The sequence below is a fragment of the Cicer arietinum genome, chromosome 8 (genome assembly GCF_000331145.2).
Source record: "Cicer arietinum cultivar CDC Frontier isolate Library 1 chromosome 8, Cicar.CDCFrontier_v2.0, whole genome shotgun sequence".
NCBI lineage: Eukaryota > Viridiplantae > Streptophyta > Magnoliopsida > Fabales > Fabaceae > Cicer > Cicer arietinum.
This window is the reverse complement of record NC_021167.2, coordinates 27855195-27879246: the sequence shown is the minus strand read 5'-3', so window position 1 is coordinate 27879246 and position 24052 is coordinate 27855195. Positions and strand designations below refer to the sequence as shown.

At 31.2% G+C, this 24052-nt stretch overlaps 2 protein-coding genes and 1 long non-coding RNA gene across 3 annotated transcripts; all 3 read right to left on the bottom strand.

Annotated features, from left to right (window-relative positions):
- Window positions 1-4816: 4816 nt before the first annotated feature.
- Window positions 4817-14939, bottom strand: LOC101510990 (golgin candidate 1). The gene is made up of 21 exons (XM_004512977.4): window positions 14623-14939; window positions 13114-13194; window positions 12644-12693; window positions 11953-12570; window positions 11800-11862; window positions 11556-11633; window positions 11244-11447; window positions 10804-10860; window positions 10632-10706; window positions 10479-10550; window positions 9137-9199; window positions 8925-9023; window positions 7211-7288; window positions 7038-7106; window positions 6460-6507; window positions 6290-6385; window positions 6132-6208; window positions 5793-5838; window positions 5612-5710; window positions 5458-5502; window positions 4817-5318 (listed from the first exon to the last, which is right to left on the bottom strand). The coding sequence occupies exons 1-21, from the start codon at window positions 14648-14650 to the stop codon at window positions 5247-5249; spliced, it is 2118 nt and encodes a 705-aa protein (XP_004513034.1). The 5' UTR covers window positions 14651-14939; the 3' UTR covers window positions 4817-5246.
- Window positions 14940-16341: 1402 nt separating this feature from the next.
- LOC140919048 (uncharacterized) lies at window positions 16342-18364 on the bottom strand. Its single transcript, XR_012161683.1, has 2 exons — window positions 17327-18364; window positions 16342-16567 (listed from the first exon to the last, which is right to left on the bottom strand). It is a non-coding gene; the product is annotated as an uncharacterized lncRNA (long non-coding RNA).
- Window positions 18365-22268: 3904 nt separating this feature from the next.
- LOC101510669 (uncharacterized) lies at window positions 22269-23473 on the bottom strand. The gene has a single exon (XM_004512976.4). It carries the CDS (start codon window positions 23357-23359, stop codon window positions 22751-22753), a length of 609 nt encoding a protein of 202 aa, XP_004513033.3. The 5' UTR covers window positions 23360-23473; the 3' UTR covers window positions 22269-22750.
- Between the last annotated feature and the right edge of the window lie 579 nt (window positions 23474-24052).

Genomic DNA, 24052 nt, shown 5'->3' with positions numbered 1-24052 from the left:
AATCAGTGCGAAACTCATTGAACATATCAGGACTGGGTGCTCAAGGACAAGATAAGTGGATGTGTTTACCAGACTTGGGTTACGTGATAGCAACACGATATAATGTCATATTGGTGTCGTTGTCTCGTAATCTGAATATGACATTCTTTCCGCTAAACAAAGCACCGTCGTCAAAAGAACGTTTACTAGCCATTGGATTTGCAATGGAAATCATTGGGTACAGGTAAAATTTATTAGTGTTTATTAAATTAAATTAATTAGCATTGTTTATATAATATTAGCATTGTTTATTAAATTATATTTATTATTGTTTATGATATTAAATTAAGTTTATTAATGTTTAATATTTTATTGTCCAGATCAAGTTGAAGTCTAATTGTCCTTTGCCACCTATCTCACAAAAATGGAAAGACTATTGTAGTGAATGTGCAAAGACATGGGAAATAGCTTGTGCAGCACGTATGAAGCAATGGGAACACATTGATCCATCATTTGGCAAATCATCTTGTATTTCATTAAATGAAGATTAGAATATATTTTACGTTGTCATTTACGTTGTCATTTACGTTGTCATTTACGTTGTCATTTACGTTGTCATTTACGTTGTCATTTACGTTGTCATTTACGTTGTCATTTACGTTGTCATTTACGATAATCTCAAAATAACACAGTCGATAATCTCAAAATATCACAATAAACCAATAACTAATATTCAGTCATACATAACACAATAACTAATCGTCATACAAGCGACATAATTCACTCAATATTTCATGAATCTCACTAAATGGTCTTACCATATCTAAGGCCCTATGTGCAAGCTCAGCTGCTCTACGATCTCTAAGATCTCTACAGTCTCTACCAGCATGTGCAGACGATGATGGACCAGCATGGGCAGCAACAGTAGTATTTAGACTCGAAGGTACAACGGTGGATGGAGGGAGAATCAAAGGATGTGAAACACTAATGTACCATGCATAGTAGTCTGCAGTGACCTCTCCAGGAAAAGTGGCAACATGATATAGTCTCCGAAAGGTCTCTACAGATGATCTCATAGTACTCTGCCACACCCAATCTATACTGTCCGGCATCGGAGGAACGTCCTGCGGAATGCACTGAATACGACCAAATTGTCGAAGACATCGCTCTGGCAAATATGGGACTGAGACTCCACCACATCGAAGATATCCAGAAAACGTCGAAATCGATACAAACGGATGATTAGCTCGATCATCATCATATGGTGTAAACACTACATCCTCGAGCAACAACCCATCAAGTCTCCGACGATATGCCATCAATCCACCTTCAACAACATGTTTTGCAGTCCACCTACATGCTCTTGGAAGATGCGCAGGAACCGCTCCTCTATCACCCCGCTTACAGATCCTAGGGAAGTGCTCGTAAATCCAACACTGCAACATAATTAACATAATAAAATAACAACGTAATAATTAAATTAATAATTACATTAATAATTAAATAAATAAATGACACAACTTAATATAAATGATATACCTGCAGTAGGCTCATGTAACCTCCCAGTTGTCGAGTGTCGTGGACAGCTCCATCTCCCAAGTTGTCATAAAGGAAAACTAATGCCGCAGAAGCCCACGAGTAGTCTCGACAGCGATGTAAATCAATAAAAAGAGTAATGTATTTCGCCTCAACACGCGTATGTGTTTTATCGGCGAAAATAGTGCAGCCAACTAAATGCAACAGATACGTTCTAGCCGCACACTCAAACTGGTTAGTTTGAATGAGACGGCTATACAAATCACACAACCATTGCAATCTATATTGGACACATTTATTATAACTAATCTCAGCACATGCTTCCTCCCATGTTGCACCTAAGTACTCATGTGCAGCTCTTGCAGCATTATTAGTATTCATATTCAAAGGTGCATCAAAAAATTTACCATGCGGTGAGATGTGAAGGAGAGTTGCGACATCATCTAAGGTGATAGTCATCTCTCCAAATGGCAGATGAAATAAGATGGTCTCTCTGTGCCATCTTTCAACAAATGCCGATATCAGACCAGCATCCGCCATTGTGAGGTAGCCTGAAGATAGATGCATCAGCCCAGATTCCTGAATCCAATGCTCTACAGGAGCTGGCATAGGAACTTCCGCAAACTTCTTCAGTTTCAATCCGTGAGTAATTACCTTTATTGATCCACGATCCTACGAGTAATTACAGAACAATTGAGATTAATTAAACTTAAAAATATATATAATTAAACATTTATATTAACATACAATTAATTTAATAAACTTAAACATAAATAAACAAATAATTAAACATTTATATTAATATATAATTAATTAAATAAAAATAAACTTAAAAATAAAACTAATTAAACATTTATATAAACATTCATTTAATTTAATAAACTTAAACACAAATAAACAAATAATTAAACATTTATATTAATATATAATTAATTAAATAAACATAAAATGTAAAATGAATATAATTAAACATTTATATAGACATTCATTTAATTTAATAAACTTAAACACAAATAATTAAATATAAAAGAAATTAATTTAATACCTCTCCTTCCCATAACCTCCGAGCCACGTGATGCTCATACTGTGTCAACAAAGATGTCACCGTCGGTCCTCTGGGAAATCCGGTCTGCTGATCCTGATCATCAATATCAGCAGCATCATCCGACTCATCAGCATCATCTGACTCATCAGCATTAGGATGTGCAGAAGTATCAGGAATATCATCAGCGGTCTGCTCCATCTGTGGCGGCTGAGGGGCATCCTCCTCCATATGTGCATGCTCGGTGGAGTCAACATCATCGTCCTGGACCTCCTGTTGTCTTCGACGACACTGCCTAATTGGACGATTTGCTTCGTTGCGTCGTCTGTTTGATGTTGTTGGTGGAATTCTCTCTACACCATCACGTCTGTCACTTATGATGTTACGAATAATCTGACCAAATGCACCTCTCATTCTAGGCACTGCAATATATCAATATACCAATATTAAAAACAAATGAAAAAAAATTAAAAAAACTCAAATAACATTTCAAAACTTTCACTGGGAAACCAAACTTTTGACAACATTTCGAAACTTTGCATCAATCTCAAAGTTCCGAAACATGATTTTTCGAATCTTTCAGAAATGCTCGAATCTTTTACATTTCGAATATTTCACCTTCAACGAAACCTTCGAAACTTTTGAACTTCGAATGTTTCAAGTTCAACGAAAGGTTCGAAAGGTTGAACATTTCTGGAAAAAACTTGCTTCGAAAGTTTGACATTCAAAGAAAGTTTCGAATGTCTGGAAAAATCTGAAGAAAAAAAAAAAAGGCTTCGAAAGTTTGACATTCAACGAAAGTTTCGAATGTCTGGAAAAGTCTGAAAAAAATCATGCTTCGAAGCTTTGACATTGAACGAAAGGTTCGAAATTTCCTTACTTTTTCACTTCGAATGTGTGAAAGGTTCGAATATTTGGTAGGGTGGGAGAATCGGATGTTTCAGAGTTTCGAACAAATGGGTGAAAAAAGGAAAGTGTATTTTTTTTAGGGTTTTATAGTTAAAATTAGGGGCAGTATGGTCTTTTACTTATAGTTGGGGGTGGGAGGTAAAAGTGGGGGGTGCCGAGTACAATTCTCAATTATTAGATAAGGTATTTTCAAAATTTAATAAATAAATTATTAATATTTTATTTAATAATTATATAAATTTTTTTAACAAAATTAATGACATTTTCAAATCTATTTTCTCTATATTTTTCAAATAATGAAATAAGACATTTCAACGGTTATACGGCAACATCAGGCACTCATGTAAAATTTTTCATATTTTAGTTGAAGAAGAAAAGAATGTGTATATATTGTACCACACTCAAGTAACTCATGTTAACAATATGTTCACTATTTATCTCATGATCTCTCTATTTATAACTAGTATTTTTATATTAATGATATACTCATCTTTTATCTGTCTTAATTAACCAATTTAGTTGTACTGAGATAAGTATTAAATAATTTGTAATAAAAACAAAATATTTTATTTAATTTATATAAAATTTTATCAAAATTAGTTTTAAGAATATTAAAATGTGAGGCCTTTTTCATAGATAAAAAAATATGAGGCCTTTTTTTAAGTAAAAAATTTTATTTTTTAGGGAGGCGCACTTGCTTCGGTGGCCTTATCCTTTGACCGGATTGAACGTCTTATTTTGGTTTGAATCCAAAACTTCACAATTTTATGAGTTAATTATAGTAGAATTTATCATATTAATAAATAAATTATGTCTATTTTACAAATTGTCATTTGTAACACATTATTAAGATACATTTTTTATTTATATAAAACATACAATTATATGCATACTCTCAATTTTTTTAAAATGAGTTATTTAAAAAATAATCCTTTACCCTTTTTACTAAAATAATTCATTTGTTTCAAAACTAATTCTAAAAATGCATTTATAATGAGTATATATATTTCTATTTTTTTCTTTTTAAAAAATGCTATTTAAAAATGAAAAAATAAAAACAAGGCAAACTACACTTTGAATAAAATATTCATTTATTCTTATACATTAATTTAAAGTCATTATTTTTAATAAATAAATTTTACATTGTATTTTGAGAACATAAAAAGTACGAATAAGACAAACTTGCCGTCATCTAGTTCAAGTGAATGTTACATTCCTACCACTTATTTCATGTGAATGAATGAATAAAAGAACAGGTTTAGAAAGTTTGAAACGTCTATTATTATTTAGAACATTTTCCATATTTAATATTCTCAATAATATATTATACAGTAAAGAACAACGTTTAGATTCTCAGGCTAACAAGTTATAAAGTAGGTAATGTTTCTTCTTTCAAGTTTGGTAAATACCAAAAAATGAAAAAACAAAATAAATTTGTATCTACAATATTGTTATTTCCTCAAAATACAATTTTCAGCAGAAGAAAAAAGGGACTGAACAAACATGATTAAACAATACTGTTCGCGGGAATATCGAGATAGAGATGCTTCCATCCATTTAATAATCATTTACATTAACGAATTCTAATTGTCCTAACTCCAGCACGCAACAATTTCTCTGAGATTCACCTCAAGACATTAGATACTTGTTCAGTTCCTATTTCGGTTCGCAAACTTGAGTATTCGCCGAACTGTTATCTCGCCACCCAAACCAGCTGCTTTTAAAATGTACACTTGAAAATATGTGGTCAGAAAAGTCTTTAATGAAATATTTAGATAATTCATGGTAAATTCTGGTTAGAAAGTCCCATAGATTCTGCAACTTCTCTAGCAGCCATACTGTCTGTTTGTACCTACATAATAGAGGATAAAAAATATACCTAGAGTCAACTAAATTTGATTGCAATAATAATCTATCCATTAGGATAGGGTTAACATAGCTGCATGTATTAAAAAATTGTCATATGTCAAAATTAGCTGAGTGTCTTTTACCTGAAGGCGATGCAAGAGATACATTAAGAAGAGATGTACAAACACCTGTTGCAAATTTGCAATATCTCAAGGTTAGCAAAATGAAATTCTTGCCTGGATTCGGGTTTGGGTTCATGTCAGCTATTATACATTTTAAACATCTAACTTATCTCACCAAGTAGAAAAATAGAATAACTCGAGCTGTTGGATAACGCCAGAGAAATCTTGTGGCTCTGACAGCCCCTGAATCTAGCAGTTTAATTGCTTTCTGCCACTGCATGAGGCATGCAAGATACTAAGTAAAAAGTATTGTTCAATTGGAAGATGAAAATAACAAATTAAAATGGCTGTCATACCTGAATACTTGCACCAACCAAGTGACGTTGATGCAAAGGAAGAGGCCTGCAATTAAATGATTTAACAGAGAGATCATAAGAAAATCACAACTAAACTATATGTATTATGTGGAAATGAACAAATTAGAATATGAAGAAAATATAAATAAGAGATTATTTGAAACATGGATGTAATCAAACGAGTAAAAGAAGGGATTGATGCATTTTAATGGGTGTGAAGGAACTTCCCTCTCTACTGGCAAAGAACATGACCATTGAGGTTAAGTTTATGGTTATTTTGATCAAATGCATTACAGAAAAACAAGATAAATGCTACCATAATAATAAGCAAAAACATACTCTAGGGTTTTTATTTCAGCCTCATCTTCCCAAGCTGATGATGCTCGACGAGAAACTCTATTTCTCTCAGTCTCTGCCTGTTCAACATGACAATGGTGTCAAAAACTGGCCAAGTCAATTTAATAATCACAAGTAGCCACAGGAGCCTAAGCACATACCTGTGCTTCTTGAAGTCGCTTAATTTCCTTCTCCAATTGAAACTCTGTAGCAGCTTTTTCGCTGACCATGGTTTCTAATTGTGTTTGTTTGTAGTACTGCAATAAAAGTAACACATGAATGTATTGAAGATTACAAAACTTTTCTGAAATTTAACCATGACAAAAATTACCAAAAGATCAGTCAGTTCCCGATAGCGTTTCTCTAACTCCATATGCTCCTGTTACAAGAACATGATGCTTAGAACAAGAACAAGTAGTGTTTCAAAATTGCCATAAAATCAAAATAAAAAGAACTAAGTTAACTTCGACTGTGTTTATGTCAAAACTCACAGAAGAATATCATGATATGCTAATAGCATTTGAAGTAGATTTTCATATCATCACTCCACTTAGTTTTGTTGCGAGAGTTATACCTCAATAGAAAATTCACCAATGGTAATCAAAAATTGTTTGCAGTGGTGGGTACCCGGTACAGTACCAACCTATGCAACATAGACACTCTTTTATTGGTCAGGTTGGTTAGTTAAACAGTCATACCATCCTGTACCTGCTTTGTACCGGGTACCGGTACTGTACCGTTGCAACATAGAAACTCTTTTATTGGTGAAAATACGATTCCGGCCCTACTAATAGTGTGGCCAGATTGGTTGGCAGTGCCCAGAGGGGATTTCATTTCACCCAATAATAATGGAATGTGTTAAGAGTGTCAGAGTATGTTACTAGTTGGGATTCCATGTGATAATATTACCTGACGTGAATAATGCTCAGCATCCCTCTTCATGGCAGCCATTTCAACTCTAATTTTTTGCAGTTCAGCCTGAAATAGTGAAACTAATGAATAATATGAACCAAACCTTAACTTGCAAGATATAAGTTCATTATCTCCAATAAACTTCATACGCAAATATTTTTAAAAAATACCTCCAAGGAAGATAACTTGTTTTCAGCTTCCCTCTGACCCTGACGTGCACGCTCCACTTCTTCCTGCCATGCCTGAACCTTGATATACCAAACTTACAAGGTTATAATTCCATACGGATGAATATTTATCACTAATATTATTATGATTGTTACTGCAGAAATCGAAATACTAATGATACATGCCAATGGCCCAATACTCCCTTGGCCAGTTGGAGGCGGAAACAGTTGTGGCAAGCTGTAGCTTTTGACTAGTGTTCACCAATTGTACCCATGGTTAACTAAGTCCCTAGAAATTTAAGCACACAACTCACTCCTCCCCCCTCTTGATATTTTTTGGTTAAAAAAGATCAGGTATAATTGGTATTTCAATTATAAAAAAAAGCAGGAGTGGAAGTTATAAGCATGATTATCAAATCGGGATACATATCGTGCATTGGAAGACCTATTGTAGAAGACAACTCACACGTTTTCATGGAAACCGGCCACTTTTTCGGCTTGAAGTTTTTGCCTCATGTATCAAATTCATCTGTGTATCGCGAATCAAACGATTCCACCGTGATACATCTGATTCGGTCACCAATTCAGAGTTCGAAATGATTAGGCTTGTGATTTGCATTTAGGGGTGGGAATAGGCTAGGTCAGGCTTTGAAAGGCCTGAACCTGGCCTACGATTAATTTTTTAGGCCTAGGCCTATCATAGGCTTTTTTTTCAGCCTGGCCTGACCTTTTTAAAAATCTAGTCTGGCCTTTTTAAAAGTCTGGTCTGCCCTGGAAGCCTATTTAAAAACCTTATTCATATTAAAACATTTAAATGTTCTACTCATACCACATGATGCTCTCCACATACCAATATCAATGAATATATCTATATATATTAAACAAAAAATAATTTTTTTAATAAAATATATTTTAAAAAATTTGAAACAAACATCCTTTAAACCCTAAAGCATAATTTTTGGTTTCAAATAATAGATTTTTTTTCCTAAAACAAATGCACCCATGATTAGCTCTCAAACAAATATGGAACGACTATTGAGTGATTGACTAATTGAATGGCTACCGAATATGGAACGACTACCAAATATGGAACGGCTACCGAATATGGAATGACTACTAAGTGGTTGCCTAATTGATAGAATTTAAAATAGGAAATAATATTATTAATATAATAATAAAAAATAACATTAATAAATAATAAAATATCTATAGACCAGCCTGTCATGTCTAATAGGCTTTTTTATAAGCCTGAGTCTGACCTATTTAAATAAACAGACTTTAAAAATAGCCTGAGCCTAGCCTTTTTATTAAATAGGCCAGGCCATAGGCCCCTGACGGACGGCCTAACCTATTCCCATCCCTATTTGCATTGGTAGCTATGTTTTGTCTCGTATCACAATTTGAATCGACGATACATGCAATACTAACTACTATGGCAGTAGGCGTTGAAATTATGTAATGTAGCAAACAGAATCCATAATCACTAAAAGAACTCAAGCTTTCTTCTATATAATATTTTGTAAACAACAGCAAATACGGGGAAATATTTACTTCTAAACAATAACACTTTTATGCAAAAAGTAGAGATAAATATGTCCTCTATTTACATGTACACAGCATATCAAATGCATTTTTGGTTTGGAAAATAAATCAAAAGGGCACTGACTCTGTAAGATTCAAAGTGGGCTACTTTCTTCTCACAAGTATGTGTCTATACCTGAATTATTTGATTGGCCTCTTCTGGTGATTTTTTTTGTTCCCGGCGCAAACGGGCTTCCATATCTTGCAGCTCTTGATTTAAAGATGAGCACTCAACCTAATAACAGAGATTCCCATTGAACTTTTCAGCAGATCCATATTTTGAATAGTAATCCCTAATAATCAGCCTTCATATTCACAAAGAAATGCTTTAACTCTTTTACAACGTACCTCAAGAAGTGCCACCTTCTGCTCAAGTTCTGTGACCTTTGATGTCCTTTCATCTGCTATTCTCTGAAAAGAGAATAAACTAACAAATCAATGTATATGTTCAACATTGATGTCAATAACAATTCTACAATCAAAATAGCTTTAAAGGGAGAACCAAAGCAGCCATACCAGATTTATGCTGGTGAATTTGTTACTATTGTTCGTTACTATTTTGTAAAATAGATCAACAACAACCAAGCCTTATTTTGTAAAACAGATGACCTATTAAAATTTAAAATAGCAAGACCCAAATAGCATCACTGATGCTTGTATAAATGCTACTTGGAATACTTTAAAATAAGTAACTTCTTCTCCCAATCCCCTATATTCTCAAAAGCCTCCAATTAACACGTCTAAATTGGCCAATCTGAAGAGCATTGGGGGGTAGGACAAGAGGCCACATAAAAATAAGCTTAAGAGAATGTTGTCAGACTTGTGTAGCAGCATTGAATAGGGGTAGATGAACCTACCCCTACTTTCAAATTTAATATGAGCAAAAGCTTGAAAGTTTTTGGGGATGGAAAAATTTCTAATCAGTTTAAGATTTAGTTTACTAGACCCTTTTTGTATATATAACCTTAGTGGTGTTCTTCTAATCTAATAGTTGTGTAAAGTAAACTCTTTTTTTTAACAATTTAGACAGAAAATTTGGCAGTTTTACTCATTTTTAAATTTCTAGTACTTTCTTTATTCAGTTTGAGGAGGATTAGTACTTCCCCCTTTTCCTTCTAAAACACCTTTTGTCTAAACAAGGATGCCAAATAGTGATATGACCAGCCCCTTGCAGCCTAAAAAACAATGCAAGGCCTGGATACTAGCATCCTAAATACAAGCCTGTTTGGATTGACTTATTTGACCTTATCTACTAACATAAGTACTTGTGAGATTGTTTGGGAGAGCTTATGGAAACAACTTATGATGTGCCCAAAAGCTATTTTCAGCTTATTTTCATAACTGCTTAAAAATAGTTAATGAAAACAACCAATTTGACTTTATTTTATCTTTTGTCATCGAAATAGCTTAAACATAACCACTCATATGATAAGCGCTTAATTAAGCTGCTTATCCAAACAAGATCCAAGTGTTATTTTGAAATGTTTTCTCACGGATAAATTTCCAACTATGCTTAAAATCCGATGATTTATTTCATGCACAAGCTCTAGATTTCAAATTTCATAGCATTTATAGTCGCATAAACAACTTGGCAACCACCAGGTATATTATGTTATCATTATTATGCTTTTAATATGATTTGCAATTGCATCCCAATTAAAAGTTTAAAAGCAGTAGGTGCTGACGTCACCTGTATTCTCGCAAGGGCTGTAGATGACTCAACTGCTCTATGCTCCAATTCTACTTCTCTTTCCATAGCAGCCTGCTCTACAAAACACATAATCATTAAGAAAACAATATAAAATGCATAAACACATAAAACTATAGAATACAAATTACGGACCATCTTGGTAGCATTATGTGCAGCGCGCTCCTCTTCTGCTCTCCGCTCAACAGATGCTAACTCCTCTCTTAGAGCCTGCAAGAGTAGCACTTTTATGATGCAAACAGCTTTATCTTATGAATGGGACATGACAAATTAAGGGAATCTTACATGCATTAGAGAACCTGATTACCTGCATCATCCTTGTCTCTGTTAGTTCCCGATTTCTCATCATAGACTCCATGTTTGCCTGATAAGGTATACAGTGTTACCCATGCCTTAAAAATTATAAAAATAAAACATGATATAATTAAGCTATGGACTATGGTACAACGAAAAATCCTACATGTAGAGAAAGAGATTGACAAAAGAAACTGAAAAAGGTAGATCTTGAAGAATCAAGGGAAATCAAATTTGATTCTCTTTTATTTTATATTATTCTATTTATTTTTATTTTATGATTTTGGCATTATTACTATTATAATTTCTTTTCCTATATAAACAGCGTAGGGCTGTAGTAATAAGATATGAAAGTATTTTTAATAAAGAAAGAAAGAAAGAAAAAGCTTTCACGAGAGCAAAGCATATGGTACATAATATAGTTCAGGTGCAAGACACACTTCAATAACTAACCTGCAGGGAAGCTAGATTTCCTTCTGATAACGCAGCCTGTCTCTTAATTGCTTCCACAGAACTTAAAACTGCCTCAATTTCAGCATTTTTAGCTGTCAAGGCCTCAGCCATATTTGACTCCACTCTTGTAACTTCCTTTTTACTTTCAGACAAATCCTTGTGTAGCTGCTTTATATTAGCCTCATATGATTTACTCAGCTCTCTCTGTAAATTTAGAATTTATTTAGAAATGCAATACATTAAAGTGTTTTATTTCAAGTGCATAACAAGATTTTCTAGTCTCTTTAACAGGAAACAGCAATAGCACTTTACCTCTGCAGTAAGAAGTTCTTCTAACTGTGCATTTTCGGATTTGTATTCCTGAAGGCGGGATGATAGTCCAGCACAAACCTGAGCATCATTAGAAAAATATCAAACAGACATCTATTGGAAGAATTAGGAAGAAACTCTTTCAAACATTCCAGAACTAATCTACAGGATTGACCTCTGATCAGCTTTTCCCATTTAAGGAGTCCTTAGCTAACAAAACTGACAGTTTAAACAACATTCTTCTTACCCGAGCCAACCTTGCCTCTTTAGACTGACCAGTAGATTTTGTTGTTTTGAGCAATCCTTGGGCCTATGTACCAACTAAAAAATTAGAAGAATTTTTTTTGAAAGATGTTATATATAAGTAATAATGAATAAATTTCTCCACAATAAATGTTACCTCTTCAAGTTGATCCTGTACTTTCTTTGGGGAGATGTCAGTTTTATGATCCTCTTGGCTCTTCTGATTCACGATAGGTTCAACTTTTATATCAGAATCTGTAAGTGTATTATCACTATTTGGAGCTACATCATCGGCCACAGTCACAGATTCAGTTTTTTCTTGATCCATATTTTGGTTGGAGTCTAAATCTCCAGACTTAGTAATTTGGCCAGTACTCGTGGGTTTGTGGATGGGGCCTTTAATTCCTCTGGGAGAAGAAGAAGCATCCACTTCATGAATATCTGAAGCATTCTCTTTGACAGGCTCATTATTTGCAGTAGTGGTAACATCAACGTCAGCATCGTTTACCAAGACTTCCACATCACCTGTGTCGTGTTTACTGGTATCACTAGCTAGCATTTTTGCCAATGAAGATCCTAATATGGGCGACGTTGCATCAGTAGGTTGCTGCTCCTTCGGTTGATTTGTGGAAATGGAATCGCTCCCATCATTGTTGTCTACAGGATCAACTTTGTCGCTTGGAATTGCTACATCCAATGTTGCTTCTGGAGATCCACTTTTCTCCTTAGTAGTGTCACTAATTATAGTTGATGGGCTGGACAGTCCCTTTTGAGCCTGGAAAGCTCAAGAAGACAAGTTAGATGTCAATATGACACACATTATGAGGATAGAAATTCAGCGGTAATACCTTAGGTTTTGATCGTGTCCTCTTGCCTTGAGACCCTTGCCCATTTGAAGCTAATTTCAAAAAGGCAACAATAGAACAAAAGTAAGCACTCACAATATTAGGAGAGTATGCATATACATAACATATATCTGGTTATCTGAAAAACATAATTCCCTATCTTATATGCCTGCCCTCCTTAGTAGAACCTCTATGGGGTTTGTCGACACATGCCAAAGGTGAGGCTCAACCGTCTTTTCCAAAGTAGGTGTTACCCTTATTTTCTCTCTAATGCTTTAATTCCTAATCTACTAGGGTCAAAGGACTATCAATATTTGAATCAAAACCTAGAACACAAGAAACCTACTAATCAACAGTTGTTTCAACTTCAAAAGTTTAATCTTACAATTATATTGGCAGCACATCTTTACAGCAAAGAATACAGATCTAATACAAGATTAAGTATTGATAGCTAAAAGAAATAAAATCTAAACCTGGAGACTTAGAATCAGATTGTTCTTCAGCTGTGTCAGCAGCAACCAACTTCGCTCTTCGATCAACAACTTCAAATAAATCTGATCAATCAAGGCCACAAAAAAGTACATGTCAAATTTGATTTTGAGTTCAAAATGAGACAGTCATAAAGCAACAAAGGTAGGAGAAAGGCACTTCTAGTACATCACTGCACACCCTACAATGAAACAACACCAAGTGACATAATCCTCCCCCACTCCCTTTCTCCTAGACAAAAAATCTGATAAAAGAGAAAAGCAATATGCATGAATGAAAGAGGGATCCAAACAATGTTGTCAAATAACAACTACAGCGCCATAGCGTGGAAGATTTTGAACAAACCGCTATTGTTTCACAATACATGATTTAGTACAAAGTGTTGTCAAATTGCACCCGCGATTTCAAATAGCCGCTATAGTGGCACTATAACAAAGCAGAATTTGAACAAATCGCTATTGCTCCGCAAAACACTATTTAGTACAAAATTTTGTCAAACAGCTGCTATTGCATCGCTTTAGCACTATAGCATAACGGGATTTGAACAAGCTGCTATTTCTTGTGATCCGCAATTGACAACACTGAATTGCACTTATAACACACGGTAGCGTAACATAGTTTGAACAAACCCCTATTTTGTGTGATTTGCGATTGACAACACTTAGTCACAACAATAAAATGCATTTTCCGGTCAGTAAGTCGGAAGCATTGAATGAAGATCGAACTAATCACATTTCAAGCTCACCAAAATCAGATTTAAGAAACCAGTTCTGTGATCCTTCATCGACCGCGATTCTAATAAACTAACTAACACAACACTTAGTCACAATAATACCATGCATTTTCCAGTCTGTAAGTCGGAAGCATTGAATGAAGATCAAACTAATCACATTTCAAGCTCACCAAAATCAGATTTAAGAAACCAGTTCTGTGATCCTTCATCGACCGCAATTCTAATAAACTAACTAACACAACACTTAGTCACAATAATACCATGCATTTTCCGGTCTGTAAGTCGGAAGCATTGAATGAAGATCAAACTAATCACATTTCAAGCTCAACAAAATCAGCTTTAAGAAACCTGTTCTGTGACTCTTCATCAAGCGCGGTTCTAAATAACAAACCTTAGTGACTACATGATATTTTGACTATGAAAGAACAAGCAATATTCATTATTCACCTTTAACATTTCAATGCTTCATTTAATTGCCTAATTTCCAATAAATCAGAATCACAGTCCATTGCCAAAATAATCATAAAAAAAAACTATGCAACTTTTATTTAGCATCATCTTTTACACTGCATTAAGCATTTATCTATGATTTCATTTTCCTGTACCGATGATCATCAATCAAGCATCGAGATCAAAATTAACAACTACTAAATCGAAAAACATGGAGCTAATAAAATTAATCAAAACGAGAAAGAAATTGATGAATTGAGATAGAATTAGATGGAATAAACGAATGAAATGAACGAGATCTGTTTGTTACCTTCAGCGACTTTGAGCCACGACGCCATTGTTGGAACAACGAAATCAGATTCGCTCTATGACGAAGGGTTCAGAGCTGTTGAGCTACCATCACCAAAACGGCGTCGTTTTGATTTCAGAATTCGCGAATCGAATCAAATCATATACTGCTACTGTTCTCGACTTCTCTCTCTCTCTCTTGAATACGTTCAATCGCGAGAAGAAAAAATAACAAAAATAAAAGAGTATTTTTTTTTTTATCAAAAAATAAAACAGCATATAATTTCGAAGAACTGCTTCAAAAATGCATGCCTCCTACGCAAATGCTATTCTATTCTATTTTATTTATTGTTTTTGATGAAACTATTCTATTTTCTTATGTTTGTTTTGTTTTTTATTGGAAAATAAACTAAACTGTCATGTCTTCTATGTTTGGTAAAAAGACAGGGAGAGAGAAATAATAAATTTTTAATTTGTATTTGAAATAAAAAATTGTGTTGTGATTTAATGAAAAAAATTTATATTTTTGTCAAGTTTTTTGCTTTATATTTTATCCGGTCTTTGATAAATTTCTAAATCAAACCAAGTATAATAAAAGTTAGTCTTGTTAAATTTTCTATTTTTAAGAAATTAAATGCATTTAAACGTTAGACAAATCTTTTTTATACATAAGTTTTTATACCATCTCTTTTGCATTTTAATAGTTTTTGGTTTTCTCCAAAAAAAATTCAGAGGTGGTTTTTACAAAATAAAACTCATAGTATATGATTAAGTAGTGAATATATAAGTTGTTGTAAAATATAAATGCCTCTATTCTCCACAAAAATAAATTCATATATTTTTGTAATCATGTTTAATTATATAATAAATTACTAGTTCATTTGGATCATGTTTACATGTCCCAGGTAGGTAGTTTAAGTGGTAAGTTAAAAGATGTTGAATGAAATATAAGAAAAAGAATATGAATTTAAATCTAGACAAACTAACCTAACAACTAGAGTTACTTTGATGAGATATATGGCAATATCAATACATTCTCCCAAGCAATAAAGATGAACCATGGAGTGAAACAACGAGGACCCTACAACAACTGTCAAAAGATGCATATGTTTTCTTTCTCCAACCAAGTTTTTGTCTAGTCAATAAGGGCAAGAAAACTAGTGAATTAGCACGTAACTTTTGCAAAATTTTAAAACTTAACTAAATTGATTTTCAGTTTAAAAAAAGTTGAGTTCTATAAATTGGTGAACCATAAATTGGTGAACGAATTTATTACTTTAAACTAAATTGAATTAATTTTCACTTAGTTTTATCTATTTGAATTGAACTAAATTGTTATAATATGAATGATATTGAACTAAACTATTTTTGTATCAAATTGAACCACACTGTTTTATTTCTATAAGTTTTTGTGTTTTGTTCTTATAAGTCAAAATTTACATAATTACTTTAATTACTTCTAAGAAACAGGTTCGGTTCTAGTTTTTTCGAACTGAAAACTAGTTTAGTTCTAGTTTTTAAAAATCAGTTCGATTAATAAATTATTTTTGAAAAAACAGTTTGGTTCTCAATTTTGATAAGTCAGTTATGTTTAAAAATAATTCGGTTCAATTATACAGTTTGATTTAGTTTTTAATTTTTTTGAATACTCTAGTCAAAGGACCTTGAAATATCACAATGAATTAAATCAAAAGATGATGTAGCACAATGGTTATGAGCTATCAAAGGTAATCTATACAACTTAAAAAGAAAATTTTGGCATGAATTTATATAGTGGAAAAATAATTGATTTTTACATTCATCATAACTAACTTAATGAAACACAAATTACAAATAAATACAACTGTGTAATACAATTGATATGAATAAATCTTGCTTCGACTAAAAAAAAGATAGGAGATTCTACTTTGAATCTTGCCTAGATCCTAAGCCTTTTCTCTTTGGTCCCAAAGGAAGAAACCATGCACCTTCAAATTATAATATGAAAAATGATGTCAAATAATAATTTTGATCTCGAGTACAATGTCTTGTTTTTTGTGTGTAAATTTTAAAATGCGTGTAAGTGTAAAAAGTAAAAGTAAAAGATAAATGGACAAAGATAAATATATAAAGTATCATATGCAGGAAGTTTAATAGTTCAATTGATTTGAGTTAAGAGTTTAAAGAGTTAAAAGACTATAATTTAAATTCTAGAAAAGGTGTAAAAATATATAAAAAGTATCTAACGTAACTAATTACTAACATTGATTATAAAAAATATATAAAAAATGTCATATGTGATATATATGTATATTGATATTCAAATAACACAATTATAATATAAGCTTCACAATAAAATATAATATACTTCCATAGCTCCAATAGTCTCCTAATATAGTTGCAAACAATTATTATTGAATTAGTACAACAATTCATGAGTGAATATAAAATATAATTAATTAGACAATTTTTTTTTAAGAAGTCAAAATTTATTAATACGAATTATTGGAACCACAAAATGTGCCTAAAAGAAAAATAATATACAAAGATCAACTAAATACTCCAAACACAAGCTCGAAGCTTTTAACTCTTACGGAATAAGCCAGAGAAAAAATGAGCATGAACATGAAACTGATTATAAAATGTTGCATAAACACCAAAGCAATTCAAAACCATGAACCACACTTTTCCAAATAAGGAGCAATATACAAATAAATGGTTTTAAGATTGCACTACACCACACTTACCAACACACATCGGAGCTTCTATAGACAACACACTACGCGAATCAAGTTGGACTTTGTAGGCAACCTATCATTAAATAGCCTTCACGAGAATAAGAATACCTTCAACAATATTGTTTTATCAACACAAACTTGCCAAATGGACAAGAATGAATAATCTTATTTGTCATGAGCATGTTGTACCCCCTTTTGTCTATATAATATTCACTTGAACCATTTTTTCATTGTAATTTATCCACCAAATTTTCATGCAAAAAAATATTACCTACAAAAGATGCACACTCCTCAAGTAACTCTTTCATCCCAATGAAACAAATGTCTCCTTCAACCCACCTACCCTATAACCTCAAAGCTATTACCTATCAGGTATACTATAATCACATCTTTATTGATAGTAAGGTTGAACAATATACGAAGATTTATGGATAAAATTTATGCTTCACCGACCTTTTCAAAAGGAAGTAATTCTACCATCATCCGCCACTCAAATAAGATTATTCAAAAATCAATTCTCAATCCAACGTTCTGATTAACACAAATATGTTATATCCTTCCACCACAGTGACAATTTACTAGCTCTAGACATATCTCTTTTGCCCTCACCTAAATTATATTTAAATGATAATATTTTATACTACAACTCACTTTGATTTACCTAAACTCTCACTCCCATTTTTCTAACAAAACAATATTATACACTCGTAGATTACACACACACACAAACCACCCAACTTACAATCAAGACATCCCAAATCCCATTTATTTCAATGGACCCCTTCACACACAAAAATTAAAAATCAATTATTTTTAGAAATAATGTATGAGGGAGAAAGACAAGAAGGAAATAAATACAAAATGTTAAATCCCTTAATTAGGATACCATCAAGGCTTTCTCTTTTGGCTTTCCATGTGTTCTTAGACCACACATGGATACGTGTAACAGCCACACCACACATACGACTACATAATAAATATAAATAAAATAGAACATAAAAGTTTATTAATTAAAGTCCCTTTTATCCCATTCTTTTTCAATTGAAGCAATAATTCTACTTCTTCTTTATTGGATAAATTAAAAGCAGCATGTCTTTTTAGAAAATGGTTCCACTATATATTGCCATTGCCAATGCTCTCTATATTTTTTATTTAGAAGAAACAGACAAATCAATCCACTAAGTACCTCAAAATAATTTCACACTATAAAGATCCCTTAAATACAAAGTATGATATAATAATTTGAGATCGATGTATATAACATTACTCATTAGAGGCAATAATTGAAAATATAATTATATTATACTAAAAATTTAAAATAATATTTATTTGAGATAATTTTTATCTAAAATGACATAGTAAAACAGAGAGTATATATATTTTAATCTGACCATAATGTAACAATTTTAGCTACTTTTACAGGTTCTAGGCATATCATTCATTTGTACATTGTAAGAATATAAAGTTAATTTAGTTGGAGTGTAAGATCTTAAGGATTATAAACTAATAATTAATATAATAAGGTTACTTAACAAGTGTTTCAAGCTCTTTGGTACATTTGGTAGCATTTGTCAAAAAATTATGATAGAGTGGTTGCAATAAAACGGCATTATCAATGTAACAATACTTTTGGTGCTATAAATTATTTTGTACTTTTTCATTGATTTACAACTTTATCATTACCTTCAAAATGTTCAAAATATAAGCAAGGTGATATAGTGCTAGATATGTTGCTAAACAAGAAGTGGAATTATTCGTCATAAAAAAAGTGGAGGAATTATTAATTATTAAATAAAAATAAAAGAAAGTAAAATCAAAATTTAATATTACATATATAGTATTATATAGCTTGTATATTTTATAATAATACATTTTAAAAGTATTTTAACTAAATATTTTTTATTAATAAAATTTTAATTAATTGATTATATTTATTTCATTTTATCTTAGAAGAGATATTGATAAATTCTACCATAATTAACTTACAAGTTTGAATCAGACAAAACGTCAAATCTAATAATATCGATATTTGTCAGTTGAGTTAAGGTTTAATGATTATATTTATTTAGTTTTAGTTGTTAGAGTTATTTTGTGTGTGTGATTGATTAATGGAATGTGATTGAAGTTCAAAATGATGTTGATATGTCACTACATGTCGTAATTAAGTCAATAATCATTCATGGAATTTGAATTTGGTACGCAATCATACAGAAAGTGACTCCATAATAATCAGTTATTTGAATTGTCTGATCTCAATCAAACGTCTTAATCTCAAACAGCTTTTAATTTTTTAAAATAAAAAATTACGGGTAATTTGTGATTGCACAATCACGCAATCATTTACTACATAAATGTGTGCAAATAAGTCCTCATTCATGCCCATAATTTGTATGCCAAGTGTTGAAAACTGGTTAGCTAATACAAAAGAATATACATAAAAATTAACTCCAAGAAAGAAAAAGGTTAAAAATATCATCAATGGCTAAAAGCAAAACTTATGGTTCAAATTGATGATTTTGTTATATATTGTATATTGTATATTTACACGTTGGTTTTGGCATCAAGTATCAACCATTTTATACATATCAACAACAAAAAGTATCAACTAGATTATAATGAATGACACATTGAGGAAGTGATTGGCTTCAATTATAGAGCACTATAATTTTCCTCACTAACTTTTTATTAGAGTAATTTTATCCACTAGTGTTTTGCTTTTCCCTTTTTCTTTTAGTTAAAATGCTACTTTTTTTTCATGGCTTCTTTTAATATAAAAAGCTAACAAAAATGTTACAAATTTTTGTTCGTATTTCATCAACAAAATGTGCTAAATTCAAGTATGTACAATGAATATGAGCCCAAAATAATTTAATAAAAACTATTTAACTAGAGCATGTTTGGGGTTCTAAATGTACTTCTTTTTACTAAAGTGCTAAATGTACTAACAGAAAATGATATTTCACTATATATATGTGTGTGTTTGGATATTGTTTAAATCCAAAGAAAAAAAAATTCTAAAGCAAAATTTTGATAAAAAATGAGATTTCTTTCAATGCAAATAATAAGATTTTATTATAAATTATATATAAAAGAATTATTTTTATTATATATATATATAAATTATTTTTTTTAGATGTAAAATATTTAATTGAGCATGTCAATTGAATATATATATTTTTGATTGAATTGAGTATGTTAATTGATGTATATTTTAACACTTGTAAGATATTTCATTTGTTATGATTAAAGATTTTTATTTTTTCTAAGCCCAAATATAAATGAAAAAAATAATTATTATATAGGAATTTTGAAGCCCTTGTTTTATAAGCTTTAGCCTTAAGTTGGTCCTACTTCCGAAACAAGATAGATTGGAGGTTATCATCTATCATGCTTTTAATTTTATTTTTTTATGTTTGAGATAACAATGTTCAGCTTTTTAATTTGTCCTCTTTCTATCACCTTGTTTCACTTTTTTAAATCTACCTTTTTTCTAGTTATGCTACATTTTATATGTATTGTACAGTTATTTTTGGAGTGGTTGTTACAAGACTTTATCTTAATTATATGATATTAATATTGATATATGATTATATGGTTTAGTTTCTCTTAATTAGTTTAGATGATATGGTTGTATTACTTGTATGAGAATTATGCATGTGGTTTACCAAAAATTAGTCAGAAAGTGTATTGAAAGTAATGTAATTTTAAAAAATAAAAAATAAAAAATAAACGACCTTTTCCCATGCATGGTTATAACTTATAACCACCATAGCTAAGTAGTTAAAGGGTGGCAAAATTTTATGTGATGCTTGCAGCGGTTGCAACTGTAGCTAAAGTACTTAATTAAATATTTTCTTTCCTTTGTTAGTCGCGGTTAATTTGATCATAGCTAAAAAATTGGTAATTATGGTTAAGAAAAATGCTACCACATTCTAAACTATAATCTATAGATAGTATTTAAACGTTCTAAGGGGCATTTAATTCTTAAAAAAATCTTTAAATATCTCTCACTTAATAGATTAGTATTTTTTATTGCACTTTCTTTTATGAGTTTAAGTCATAACAAACGCATCCATTAATTTCATAAAATATATAACACCAAAAATAATTATTTCATAGAAATTATTTAATTAATTCTTCTTTCATAAATCATGCTTAATGAATGCAATTGGATATTGTTTAAGAATAAACAGTTATCTTTTTTGTTTTGCTTAACTGAATGTAATTAAATTGAATATATCTACTACTCAATTAAGAAACAGCTACACATTACGTTATGAACTCAAATCAAGACACTTAATACAAATACAAACGCTTATTAATTTAAAGGGTAAGATATGAAATTGATTTATTTGAGTATGATTTTTTTGAGTTCATGTTTGGATGGTGTAATATGTTTTCAATTGTGTCTTAAATCTTTAAGAGTTTACAAGTTATTTAAGAATTGTGTAAATGAAGTTTAACCTCTATCATAATTCAGAGGGGCCAATTGAGAGACAATAAATATACTCTTTTTTATAGAAAAAATTTATCAAATTGTGATTGCTATTATAAACAACAATTAAATTAAACATTTTTGAATCGATTAATACTATTATTTTTAATATACTCTTGAATTAATTCAAAAATATTTCATATAAATAGTTGAATATTTGACATTAAAAAAAATTTAGTAAATTTTATTTATATTTTACTTAAAATTTAAAAAATTAATTGTATTTATTATTAAATTTCTTTATAACTGTGAAATTAATATTTTTTTCTTAAAAAAGTATTTCTATACTTATTTAACTACCCCACACAAAAACACATTTATTGTTTCTCAACTTTTAATCTTTACTTTAGTATTGAAAGTAGAAGAAATAGTGTTAAATATGCTTCATTGGGAACCAAGAAATTCTTAACCACAAGAGAAGGACATAGAACAAACACAATTTTTATCAACACATGATATTTAAAAGCACATGTTTATAGACATAAAACATAGTATTACATAACTCAAAAACCTTAGTGTGACTTAAAGACTCTATCTAACCATATAAGCACCAACATCACCTCTCCATCTTGAAACCATAATCCAAGAGGGGGCAACAAAACAAACTACTACATCAAAGTAAATCAAATCACGTGCTTCTTTGTAACTACTAAAATCCATCATCACGTGACTTTTTACTTTACTAAAGCAGTAAAATGTAAAAAAGTGCTTATACACCCATACAATGTGTAGTTTACTTTTTATAAAACAAAATCCGATACTTCATCGTGATTTTGTCATTTTTATCACAAAATTATATATTCAGTAAATAGATCGAGTAAAAACAAGGTAATTGTTGTTTTGTTCTGGTCAGTCTAATTAAATTTCAATCGTTAAATTGAATTTAAATATTAATTCGATCAACGATTAAAATTTGACTAGACTAGACCAATAATGTTCTATTTGTTCCAAGAGTTGTGGTAAGGCGATTGAATAGAAGCCAATTCTTTTTGCAAGTTGAGATTCTTATAGAATCTCTTAATAAATTCTTCAGCCGCAATATCCACGTGACTATAATCTTCTCCTTCCTCTTCCTTTAAAGGAAACGGCGAATCTGTGATTCTAAGTTGTTTTTTTCCAATAGGGCTTTTGTCAAATCCCGACAATGCCACTAGCGGAGAAGGAGAAGAAAAAGAAGAAGTTTCCATGTCATTGAGAATCTCTAGAACCTTTTGAACGGTGGAAACATCGTGGCACTGGTGGTGGTGGTAGCGGTGGTGGTTGTTCTTCTTTTTGTTGTGGAATTTAATGACGGTCGGACTGTTGCTACAACTAAAGTCGTAATCATGGGGAGATACAAAGGATGAGACGGCGGCCGAGGAGTAGTGGCGGAGAGTGAGAGCGTTTGTGATGGCTTTGACCGCCGCAATTTTGCCACGTTTAACCAAGAGATTTAATTCGGATATCACTTTGCTCTTGGCTATGACTTTCCTTAACATGAACAAAATGATGCGTATTGTCTTCCATACTTTTTTTGCTACAATTGATTGGTTTGTTTCAATTTCCATTTTAGTAACGGTTTGATGAGTTTTTGTGTGTTTTTTCTTCTTTTGTTGAGAGAGAGTGTTTGATTGGATTTGAGATATATTTGTTATATGGTTTTGTGATGGGGGAGTTGGAGTTTGGGGGTATATAAAGGGATTCCAAGATGAATTATCCATTAAGAAACAGATTTTATATAATTGAGCGTTTGTGCAAAAGATAACTACACTAACTTAAAAGTTCCACTTAGCACAATGTAGGAGTATATGTGTATAATTGTTATGATAATATCTCTTCTCTTAAATATAAAATTTTATTCATCAAATTACGAGAATTAAAAAAGTGAATAATAATATTAAATTTATTAAAAATTAATATATTTTTTTTCTCAATTTATTCTTAAAGTGAAATAATTAATTAATATTTTTATTATAATATGTATATTATATATATTGTTGATTTATAAAAAGACATAAATTAATTAATAATATGTTGTAAAATAAATAATTAATGTAATTAATTTTTTTATAAAAGTCTTATAATATAAGACGAAAAAAAATATCAAAAGTGTTTTATATTTAAGAATGAATGTGGTCCAATTAAAAACGAGTGGACTTTAAAAAAGTGAGTGAAGTGACAAATGTGAGAAATGATATACTTCATTTATTTTCTTATATCTCAATTATAAAACAAAATTAACTAAATCCACACATATTAAG

What these genes read in the sequence shown, in the direction of transcription:
- LOC101510990 (XM_004512977.4), bottom strand. Translation starts at nt 14,650, where the DNA reads ATGGCGTCGTGGCTCAAAGTCGCTGAAG. An exon ending in CAGCCCTTGCGAGAATACAG is followed by an intron (nt 9,200 to 10,478) that starts GTGACGTCAGCA and finishes TTCTCTTTTCAG; the next exon opens with AGAATAGCAGATGAAAGGAC. An exon ending in GCTGAAATAAAAACCCTAGA is followed by an intron (nt 5,839 to 6,131) that starts GTATGTTTTTGC and finishes ATTTAATTGCAG; the next exon opens with GCCTCTTCCTTTGCATCAAC.
- LOC101510669 (XM_004512976.4), bottom strand. Translation starts at nt 23,359, where the DNA reads ATGGAAATTGAAACAAACCAATCAATTGTAGCAAAAAAAGTATGGAAG.